Source organism: Eulemur rufifrons, chromosome 8 (genome assembly GCF_041146395.1).
Source record: "Eulemur rufifrons isolate Redbay chromosome 8, OSU_ERuf_1, whole genome shotgun sequence".
NCBI lineage: Eukaryota > Metazoa > Chordata > Mammalia > Primates > Lemuridae > Eulemur > Eulemur rufifrons.
The window spans coordinates 23016012-23028186 of NC_090990.1; the positions used below are offsets into that span (position 1 = coordinate 23016012).

Below are 12175 nucleotides of genomic sequence, written 5' to 3' on the forward strand. Positions count from 1 at the left end.
CAGGAGAGCAAGATGTGTGTCTTAGTCCATTCAGGCTGCTATACCAAAATGCCATAAACCACTGGGTGGCTTATAAACAACAGAGATCTATCACTCACAGCTCTGGAGGCTGGGAAGTCCAAGATCAAGGCACCTGCAGATTCAGTGTCTGGGAAGGGCCCATTTTCTGCTTTGTAGCTGTGCCTTGTTGCTGTGTTCTCACGTGGCAGCAGGGAAAGGGAACTTTCTGGGGTGTCTTTTAAAGAGCACTAGTCCCATCCCATGACCTACTAACCCCCACTGGCCCCACTTCCTAATACTGTCACCTTGGAGGTTAGGTTTCCACATATAATTTTGGGGGGACACAAACATTCAGACTGGAGCAGTGTCCCCAGAACATACCACAATAGTAATTGTCACATAGTTATTGAAGGAAATTGTATGGAAAATAGATGAACCAATGGGATAAATATAATTTTTTTTTTTTTTTGGTTTCTTCCCTTTTTAGGTGAGGTTGGGAGTATGTCTGTCTTTGGATTGCTAATGAAAACGAACGTGAACTATCCATTGCTGTCCACTAGCAGGTGGGGCGAGGGTTTGAATGGGGCCATGGGACAGGAGCAGGGGCGCTCTGGGGCCAGGCAAAGGGGAGAAGCAGAACGGTCACATACTTTACCTCCACACTCAGGCTGTGAGCCGCTCCACGAGCCGTTGGCTTGACAGGTTCGCTCTGACGATCCCCGGAGCACGTGGCCGGCTTCGCAGCTGAAGCGCATCAGACTGCCTGGATTGAAGCTCTCCCCCAGTCGGATGCCATGGGCCGGGATCCCAGGGTCACCACAAACTCCCACGCTGGTTCCTATGGACCAGAATCAGACAAACCCCGCTGTTTTTGCACGGGAGAAAAGGGGGCTGAGGAGTCGGAGAGAGAAAGAGATTGGGTTGTGGTCGAGGGGAAGCAGTGGGCCCCATGAATGAGGGAGGTGACACCTGACTGGGCACCTAGCCTGTTACCTGGACAGGTCACTACTCAATGGTCAAAGAACACAAAGAGCTGAGGCCATGGGCAGGCCCCTGGGCACTAAACAGGAAAGGACGCAACGAAGCAGAGGGAAGGTTCTCTGGCCCATGCCAGTCTGAGGTTTCAGTGCTCCAAGCTGGCCCCATCTCCTTCTCCCCGCTCCTCTCTTCCCCACCAGCACCTGCTGATTCTGTGGTGCCCTCTCCACTCTCAGTGCCACTGTCCCGGCTCAGATGCTCAACATTCTTTTGCCTGAATGATTCAACAGTCTCCCAACTAACATCCCTTCCCTGTAAACTCTCCTTCTAATCCATCTTCCACTTCAGCCTCAAATCTTAATAATGAACAATGACTAACTATCCGATCTTGTTTTGTTTTGTTTTGTTTTTCCTGCAGAAATATCTCTGGGATTCCCAGTGCTTACAGGATAAAGTCCAAACTCCTTAGCATAGCTTCATTTATCAATGGCCCAGCTTGAATCTTGATCTTGGGCCTTTATTTATTTATTACTTTTTAAAAGTTTCATTTTGGCCAGGCCTAGTGGCTCACACCTATAATCACAGCACTTTGGGAAGCTGAAGCAGGAGGATTGCTTGAGGCCAGGAATTTGGGACTGGGCAACATAACATTTACAAAAAATTTAACCCCCCCCCCAAAAAACAGCCAGGTATTGTGGCATGCTCTTCTAGTCCCAGCTACTCAGGAGGCTAAGGCAGGAGGATCGCTTGAGCCCAGGAGTTTGAGGTTACAGGGAGCTATGATGATGCCACTACACTCTAGCCTAGGTGACAGAGCGAGACCTTATTTCTTAAAAACAAAGACGAAATTTCATTTTATTTTTAATTGACACATAATAATTATCTATATTTATGGGGTACAATGTGATGTTTCCAAATATGTATTGTGTAGTTTGAAATAGCTAAAAGAGAGAATTTTAAATGTCTTAACCACAAAGAAATAAATATTTGAGGTGATTGATCCTGGGCCTTTAACTGAGGATTTCCCACTTGCAAATTATGCAATACACGTGAGCTCTAGAATAAATGTCTTAGGCCCTTTCATTTAACTTTTGCTTTGTCCCCTGCCTCTTTCTACGTTCCTGCATTGATCTGGCTTCTGATGTCGTATGAGCCCACTCAAGAGAGTGCTAAGGACCCAAGAGGTGAAGGACAGTAGAGAGTAGGAGACAAAGCCACAAGATCTAGTGCCCGTGGGGACAGCAATTTTCATAACACAGAGAGGTGCAGGAGAAGACATTAGATCAGACTAGGCTGTGGTGAGCATGAGGAAGGAGGAGGAAAATTATGAAATAAATGGCAGGTGCATGAGATGATAAAGTTTCCAACTGTTAGGGAATCTGTCTCCTCATGAAACCACGAATGGGCAGCAAATGGTAACATCTGAGTGACCACAGTTGGTGTGTTGGAGTCAATAGATGTTTAAGTCATGTGTGCCTCACCACTTACCATTTATGTCTTTTCTGTCCTCTCAGCCTTGGAACTATTCCCCTGCCTCCTCCAGGCTTAGACTGTGAGATACGATATAACCACATGTTCTTCATTCTGCTCCCACCATGGAAAGGGGATTCATTCAACTTCAACTCAAACATTCACAAAAAGAGAGCCCATCACATTTGGCTAGGTTTGCTTATCTTTTAAAGTTTTCCAGGATGTAGCTCTCACAACAGGCAGGACTGGGTCCTCTAGAGGGCAAACTTGATGGTGAATAGCTCTAAGTCCTATGATGGTCAGCTGACCCCAGCTGGAGCTAACACTATTGTAAAACAGGCATGAGGGTGCAGTGCAGTCCTAGGGACTTCTTCCAACAGAACGGCCCCCACTGTGGTGTTGGGGGGTGTGCTTCAATGATATAAGGGGGTCTGGGACAGAGTATTGCATCATGGGCGTAAACAGATGGCAACTATTTACTGAAGAGGTATATTAGCAAAGATGGCGATTCTAGAGAGGTAGGCAATGAACTTCCTGAACAGGTCTCAAACTCCAGAAGTCTCTGCGTGTCCCTGGTGGCCCAGTGGTTTACGACTCAGGAGATTTGTCATGCATCATTTGGGTCCACTGACTGCACAGAATGAGGCTACAAATTATGACCTGGAATTCTTGAATGTGTATTTCTAAGACTGGCAGGAGATGCTGTTGCAAAAGATAGCATCTATAAGTTTCAGGAAGGGAGGAATTATATCTGTACTATGGTGCATACCTAACACTACGTCCTAAATGCCTGTTCTTCTCATCTCTCATTTTCTTATCAAAGGCATTTAAGGTTCATTCACTCCCCAGCCCTAGCATTTATAAAATCCCTTCTAATTCTGTCCTCAGAGCTTTCCAGGAAGGCTCTGCCCATGATGCTGGTCTACTAGGTGTCTGTCATCTTTGATGGACACAAGGGGGAAATAAGACTGCTAGTTATTCTTCAGAATATTCGGGATCAGGAGTTAAACAGTGGAATGCATGTTCCCTGATGAATGAAGTCCGTGTCCTCTGAAAGTTCCTTTCTTGCTTCTTACTTTTTCATGTTTCTAATGTGTCAGCGGGTTTCTAGTGTCTCTTGTGGACTTTGGCTGTTGCCAAGGCAGAGTCCCTTCCGCCACATGCTAGGACCAGTACTTATGAAGTCACAAAATAATGAAATCTCAGAGCCAAAAGGTTTTTGGAGATTTTCTAGTTTAGTTCTTTATCCCACACAGGAATTGTCTCTGTAATATTTCCAGGGGGTCATTTTCCAGCCTCTGCTAACACAGCTCCAGAGAAGGGAAATGACAGTTTGGGATAGAAGAGGCTTTGGATTCCAGGCTGTGGGCCAGAATGGCCACATGGTTGGGTGACACAGGCCAGTGGTAGGAAGTGCTCAAAGCTTTCTTTCTGCTTTCTTCCTCCCTGCCCTGTACATCTCTTTCCTGTGGAGAACAAAGATCCCCAAAATAAATCAAATAGACTACGAGAACACTATTAGCCCAACATCCCAGAGAAATGTCTAGAGGGAAGAGCTTTATGCAAGGGGATCATCACAGAAGGGACATGGGAAGTGTACAATTGGCTCCCTTCTCTCTTCAGAATGCCTCTTCCTCCTGGACCTTGCTCTGTGGGTACCCAGGAGGCGCTTGTCTTCCCCACGTCACTTCCACCAGGAGTCCACACAGAAGGGAGTCGGGGCCCAGTTAGCAGGCCTTCCTCTAGCCCAGGCCAAAGGAGTCCTTGTGGCTCATATGCTTTCTCAGTTTATTAATCAGGTGATTAATGAGTTAATAGGGGAAGATGCCAAAGTCCTGGGTAGTCACATGAAACGCTATGTCTGGGGTTTTCCTGGGCAGCCAACCGCCTTTGAAAACAGTGGCTTTGGGACTCTCTCCTTTCTGAAGAGAACTATTATCTGGCTCAGTATTCTGGCAGTGCCCTAAATTTTGGAAGACAGGCTCATCTGGGAGGATCAAACTGCAAGAACAGCTGCACATCTTCTGGGTGAGGCCCCACATTGAGGCGAAGGCTTCTGTATCAGGAGAAGATCAGGATCCTGACCTCTAGAGGGGGTCTGGTGTGGGAAGGGTTAGGGGTTCGTTTCAATGCCAAGGTGGGCTACCTGAGGAGCATCAAGCTCCATGAGCAGCTGTCCTCTTGAGAGTGACATGCAGTATGGGATCCCTTCCTAGGGTTGGGCAGCCTCTCCTCAAAGAAGACGAAGCTGCAGGGAGCTAATATTTTAGCTTGGTGGTTTCCGTTATTGGTGGGAAAATTCCCTTTCAAATATTTTGTTCTGTTATACAACATTTCCCATGAATGTTAACACGGGAGCTTCGGCAGTTCCCCACATCTGCTGTTTTGACAACATCTGTCAGTATCCTCATAGAGATTAGCAGTAAAATGAATTTATTAACAGGAAATGTCTGGGGACTGGTGTTTCAGGGCAGTTGGGAAGAAGATTGTACCCCCCTAGGCAGCTGGGACACAGGACAAGTGGGGGGCGGTGATAAGAAAGGAAGGGAGGCAGGCTGGGGCCTGGGAGTCTGAGACAGGGCAGAGAAGACACAGGAGCCGGTCTGACCTGGGCTGACAACAGGAAGGCTCAGACTGTGCCCAGAAACTCAGGGAATCAAGTGTCTGGGCAGGATTCTGCCATAGGTTGACCTCAAAAGTTGCGCCTAGGCTGGGTGTGGTAGCTCACGCCTCTGTAATCCTAGCACTTTGGAAGGCCGAGGTGCACGCATTGTTTGAGGCCAGGAGTTCAAGACCAGTTTGAGCAAAAACGCAAGACCCCGTCTCTACAAAAAAATAGAAAAACTAGCTGGGTGTGGTGGTGCACGCCTATAGTTCCAGGTACTTAGGAGGCTGAGACAGGAGGGTCTTTTGAGCTCAGGAGTTTGAAGTTGCTGTGAGCTAGGATGCTGCCACTGTACTCTAGCCCAGGGCAACAGAGCAAGACTCTGTCTCAAGGAAAAAAAAAACAAAAAACAAAAAAACTCTACCCCATCCCCCCAAAACCATTGTGCCCTTCCTAGTTTTGCAATCTCTTGGCTGTATGGGTTTGGTCAGAGCTGACTGAGGGGGCCACGCTGGGCTCAGCCCACCATGGCTGAAGTCCAGTGGGGGCCTCTTCTAGCTGTGCCCTCTGCATGCCAGGGAAGGGACAGGGCTCTAAAGGATTCCCTCCCCTCCACCAGTCATGCTCACACCTTGGGAGCTCGGCCACCTCCCATGAGCCACGTGTTCTGCCGAAGCCCTTCCCCCATGCCACGTGCCATACCTGAGCAGTGGGGGAGGGAGCCAGTCCAGTGTCCATCCAGCCCGCACATACGGGTGGCGTTTCCCACCAGAGTCCGCTTGCCAGTGCAGCTGTAACGCACGACCGCGCCCACGGTAAAGCTGTCTCCGGACATCTGGGAATGAGGAGGGGAGCCCGGGTGGCCACAGGACACCACTGTGGGGAAGAGCAAACAGCTCAGCAACTCTGCACAGAGAAGGATCATCATCACACAACACACGCCAGGCTTCTTGTGGCCGGAGGCAGGGAAGAAGAGAAACCCTTGGGTGTCTACTGAAGGAAACTTCCTGCTGGCATCTCGGGTCATTGCATCAAGCCTCTATGTTTTGGGACGATTTGTTACACAATAGATAATAGAGATGAAATGGATATGTCATTGGAAATCTTGAGGGTGAGGGGTTATATACCATGTGTGGAAAGGATATGAACTGTGGTGACCAGAGGGCTGACTGTGTTACACCGTCTGCAAAGGTGGCCCCCAACAATTGTCATTGTCCCTGAATGCATGCCACCCCTCCCCCTCCTAAAGGTGGAGTCTATCATTTCCTCTCACTTTCAGTCTGGACTGGCCTTGTGCCTTGCTTTGATCAACTGAATGTGATGGAATGAGGTTTTGGGAATTCTGAGATCTGGATTTAAGAGATCTCATAACTTCCTTTTTTGTTCTAGGAACCCAGCTTCCAAGTAAACAAGACTGATCCAACCTGCTGGAGGGAGTAGCCACATGGAGAGATGCCACATAGAGGAGAACAGCCTTCTCCTCAGCCCCCACCCAGCGCCAAGGCCCCAAACATGTATGTGAGACTGTCTTGGATCCTCCAGTCCTGACTGAGCTGCAAAGGGCACAGATGAGCCATCCTTGCTGTGATGGTTAATTCTATGTGCCAACTTGACTGGGCCACGGGGTGCCCAGATATTCGGTCAAACATTATTCTAGGTGTATCTGTGAGGGTGTTTCTGGGTAAGAGTATAAATTGAATAGGTAGACTAAGTAAAGCAGATTGCCCTCCCCAATGTGAATTGGGTTCCTCCACTCCATTGAAGACCTGAGTTAAAAAAAAAAAGGCAGAGTAAGATAGAATTCTTTCTCTCTGCCTGTCTTTGAGCTGGGACATTGGTCTTCTCCTGCCCTCGGACTCAGACTCAGACCCAGACCCAGACTGGAGCTGCACTGTCAGCTCTACTGGTCTCCAGCTCTCCAAGTGCAGAACTTGAGATTCTCGGCTTCCATAATCGCATGAGCCAATTTCTTACAATAAATCTCCCTAGATATAGACACATATCTCCTATTGGTTCTATTTCTCTTGAGAACCCAGGCTAATACACCTGCTAAGCCCTGCATGAATATCTGGAATTTCAGGAATTTCTGGCCTATGAAATTGTGAGAAAACAAACACAGTTGCTATTTTAAGCCACTAAGTTTTAAGATGGTTTGGTACACAGCAGTAGACACCTGATACCGTGAGTGTCAAGGATTACGCCATTTATTCCTTACGACGACCCTATGAGGGAGGCACCACTTTCATCTCCATCTTACTGGGGAGGAGAGCGCAGCCTGGAGAAGACGAGTGACCCGCCCAAGGTCACAGACTTATCCAGTGCTCGAATTAAGTCTGGAAACGAGGCTGTTGGACCCTGGAGGCCACACTCTCACGCACTTTAATTGACTCCCTTCTGCGATACTGTTTCAACACTACCAACGAATTCTCTTCTTCTGAAAGGAATGGAGTCTCCAATTATAACTTAAATGATTCTGTGATTATTTATTAGAGATTTTTGGACTTCCAAAAATTGTCCAATATTAACTCTCTAAGGATATTTCAAACAAACTCTTTTTAATGGAACTACAGCAGACATAGACACCCAATAATCATAAGTGCACAGCTTAGCGAATTGTCACAGAGTACCACTCATGGAACCACGGTTCAGACGGAGAACTAGAGCAACCCCAGAGCCTGGAAGCCCCTCACACCGTGTACCTATTGCACTTCTTCTTTCCCCCCAAAGCAAACCGCTGCCCTGACTTCATGCACCGTTAATTAGCTTTGCCTGCCTCTGCTTCTGGATTTTATATAAATGGAGTCACACACCGCAGAGTTTATATTTGGCTTCCTTCATTCAACATTGTTTGTGAGACTCATCTACTCTGTGTGTAGCAATAATTCATTCACGATTACTGCAATAGAGCAGGGCTGGCAAACTTCCTGGAAGGGCCAGATTGTACATATTTTAGCCTCTGAAGGCCACAGACATTCTCTGTTTCATATTCTTCTTTTTCTCCCTTTTTTGTTTTTTCAATCCTTTAAAAATGTAAAAACCATTCTTAGCCCAAGGGCCACAGAAAAACAGACCAAGGGCTGGATTTTGCTCATGGGCCAAAGTTTATCGACTCCTGCTATGTAGTATACCATTTGCATTCGTTACCTATTACCATAGGACGAATTGATCCAAATTTAGACAACAATAAACCTTTGTTATCGCTCACAGTTTCTATGAGCCAGGAATTTGGAAATGGCTTAGCTGAGTGGCTCTAGCTCAGGGTCGCTCGTGAGGTTGCAGCCAGGATGTCTGCCGTGGCTGCAGCCATCTGGATGCTTGATTGACTTCCCCAAGTCACTAATCTAAGAGAGAAAGGCAGAGGTGCCACTGTCCTCTCCAACCTGCGTTTGGAAGCCACACACTACCATTGCCGCCATATTCTACCATTCACCCAAACCAACCTGGTACAATGTCGGTAGATACTATATAAAGACAATGAATACAAGAGCCAGGGACCATTGTGCCATTTTAAGGCTGGCTGCCACACGATGGCATGAATATACCACGTTTTATTTATCCATTTCCTGTTCATAAGCCTTTGGGTTGTTTCTTGTTTTGGACGTTTGTGAACAAGGCTGACAGAAACATTTTTGTTCGTGTCTATTGGTGTACAGATGTCCACATTTATGTTGGCTACCTCTAAAGATTCCTGTAATAGTACTTGGCTGTGTTTTCTGATGTTCTTATTTGGCTTTCTGACCCTTATCTGAGATTTGAGGATAGTGTTAAATTATGGTAATATAATAATCTCTGAAAAAATATATGCAATGACTTTATGAAAAAAATGAAAATTATTTTATTTGTCACAGGCACAGATACTTGGGTGGCTGTCAAATTAGCAACCAGATAGCTGGGTGCACTGGCGCATGCCTGTAGTCCCAGCTATTTGAGAGGCTGAGGCAGGAGGATCACTTGAGCCCAGGAGTTTGAGGGCAGCCTGGACAACAACATATAAAGACTCTGTCTCTAAAAACAAAAGAATTTAAAAAATTATCAACCATTGTATACTGTATTGTTTTATTCCCTTCCTGTGGGTTGTTCTTTTAAAAGAGGAAGTCAACAATAATAGCATTTGTGACAAAACACAAAACAATGAAATAGCATTTGGCTGCTGTGGATAAAGAAAACAAGACAGGAATGTGTGATAACAATAAAGAGAAGGTGAATAGCTACTGCTGCATTTTGCAATTTGTCAATAGAAAGATTTTTTAAAAATGTTTTTAATGTTTATACCCATGTCCAAATGGGATGTCTTTAGACCAGTGCAATGGCTCTCTAGCTGCTAAATGCAAATTAAGTTTAAATATGTATATGAAAATAAGCAAGATAGATATTTAGCACTCCTAGACTTCCTTGCATTACACAGAGTACACATATAAGAGTATTGAAAAAAACTATAAAATTATAATAAAGAAAAATTCAATAACATAAATCAGCTGTGCTGAGTCCCACAGCAAAAGTAAAAGGACTCCACACTGGTTCCTAGACCCTAAGTATGAGAGTTGTACTTATGGCTGTTTAGCCCCCAGACACTGGCTTCTGTTGTCTCCTAAAGCTCTAGAGCTGGAGCATGCATTTTCTTTGGTCCCTGTATATCCATACCAATTACAGCAGTATGCCTTCACTTGGAAGGAACAGGTGATTTTCATGGACTGGCTTCGCCTGGGGATATGTAAAGTTCCCTACAATTTGCCACAGCCCTATTCGTAGGTACTTGGAACTTCTAGATGTAAACATGCAGCTAATCCACTAAAAAAAGGTCAGGATAGTCATGAAACCTCAGTGACAATGGTTTTCCTGGGAGTCACCTGGGATCAAAAGAATTGGACTTCATTAAAATTAAAACCTTTCACGCATCAAAGGACACTATCAAGAAAGCAAGAAGACAGTCCATAGAATGGGAGAAAATATTTGCAAGTCATATATCTGATAGTATCCAGAATAATGTAAAGAACTGTTACAACCCAATCAATACAAAGACAACCTAATTAAAATATGGGCAAAGGACTTGAACAGACATTTCTCCAAAGAAGTTATGCAAATGACCAATAAGCACATAAAAAGATGCTCAACATCATTAGTCATTGGAAAAATGAAAATAAAAACCACAGTGAGATAGCACCTCACACATACTATAATAAAAAAGATAAACAGGCCGGGCGCGGTGGCTCATGCCTGTAATCCTAGCACTCTGGGAGGCCGAGGCAGGTGGATCGCCCGAGGTCAGGAGTTCGAGACCAGCCTGAGCAAGAGTGAGACCCAGTCTCTACTAAAAATAGAAAGAAATTATCTGGCCAACTAAAAATATATATAGAAAAAATTAGCCGGGCATGGTGGCGCATGCCTGTAGTCCCAGCTGCTTGGGAGGCTGAGGCAGTAGGATCGCTTAAGCCCAGGAGTTTGAGGTTGCTGTGAGCTAGGCTAATGCCATGGCACTCACTCTAGCCCGGGCAACAGAGCAAAAAAAAAAAAAAAAACAAACAAACAAACAAAAAAACAACAAGTATAGGTGAGGATAGGGAGAAACTGGAACCCTCGTGCGCTGCTGGTAGGGCTGCAAAATGGTGCAGCCACTTTGGAAAACAGTTCGGCAGTGCCTCAGAAAGTTAAATGTAGAGTTACCATATGACTCAGCAGTTCCACTCCTGAGTATGTACCTAGAGAATTTCACAACATATCTTCACACAACAACTCTTACACAAATGTTCATAGCAGCATTATTTGTAATAGCCAAAACATGAAAACATGACAGCCCCAAAGTCGAAATATCTATCACTTGATAAATGGATAAGCAAAATGGTATATCCTTATAAAGGAATAGTATTTGCCCATAAAAAGGAATAAAGTACTGACACATGAATGAACTTGGAAAACATTTTGCTAAGTGGAAGAAGCCAGACACAAAAAGCCACATATATATTAATTCCATTTATATGAAATGTCCGGAATAGGCAAATCCATGGAAAAAATCCACAGAGCTGATGAGTGGTGTCTAGGGGCTGGGGGTGGGGTTCGGAATGGGGAGTGATTGCTAAGGGGTTCTTTTCAGGGTGATGAAAATTTTTTGGAACTAGATAGTGGTGTAGTGGTGATGGTTGTATAACTTTGTGAATACGCTAAAATCACTGAATTATATATATTAAAAGAGTGAATTTTATGGTGTGTCAATTATATTTCACTAAAAAAAGGAAGAAAAAAATGCCAATGGATTTAAAGCATCCAGCTGAAAGAAAAGATTGTTAGGTAGGATTTACAAATCACAATCATATGCTTTTTATATTTAAAAGTAAAATGATAAAAAAAATACATCATGCCAATACTAAATGAAAGAAGCTGGTTTTAGATTACAGGTTTCCCTGTTTTATTGTACTTCACTTTATTACACTTCACAGATACGAAGGTTTGTGAGTGACAGCCCTGTGTTGAGCAAGTCTAATCACAATTTTTCCAACAGCATGAGCTTACTTCATATCTCTGCATCTCATTTTGGTAATTCTCATTATATCTCAAACTTTTTCATTATTATTATACATTTTGGTGATCTGTGATCAGTGATCTTTGGTGTTACCGCTGTAATTGTTTTGGGGCGTCACAAACCGCACCTATATAAAACGCAGAATTTAATAAATGTGTGTGTTCTGACTGTTCCACCGACTGGCCATTCTTTCCCTCTCCTGGGGCCTCCATATTCCCTGACACACAATAATATCAAAATTAGGACAACTAATAACCCCACAGTGGCAGTGATGTGTTCAAGCGAAGAGTCCCGTCTCTTATTTAAATCAAAGCTAGGAATGATTAAGCTCAGTGTGGAAGGCATGTCGAAAGCCAATGTAGGCCAAAAGCTGGGCCTCTTGCACGAAACAGCCAAGTTGTAAATGCAACGGAAAAGTTCTTGCAGGAAATTAAAAGTGCTGCTCTGGTGAACACATGGATGGTAAGAAAGCAAAACAGCCTTATTGCTGATAGGGAGAAGGTTTGAGTGGTTTGGATAGAAGTTCAAACCAGCCACAACAGCCCATTCAGCCAAAGCCTAATCCAGAGCAAGACCCTAACTCTCTTCAATTCTATGAAGGCTGAGAG

General features: G+C 44.8%; 1 protein-coding gene across 1 annotated transcript in view; it reads right to left on the reverse strand.

The window, feature by feature from the left end:
• Positions 1 to 12175, reverse strand: part of CSMD2 (CUB and Sushi multiple domains 2) — a 571373-nt gene that overhangs the window by 25566 nt on the left and 533632 nt on the right. Inside the window, 2 exon segments of the mRNA XM_069477647.1 lie at positions 656 to 838; positions 5756 to 5929. Of these exon segments, the coding sequence (XP_069333748.1) occupies positions 656 to 838; positions 5756 to 5929 (357 nt within the window).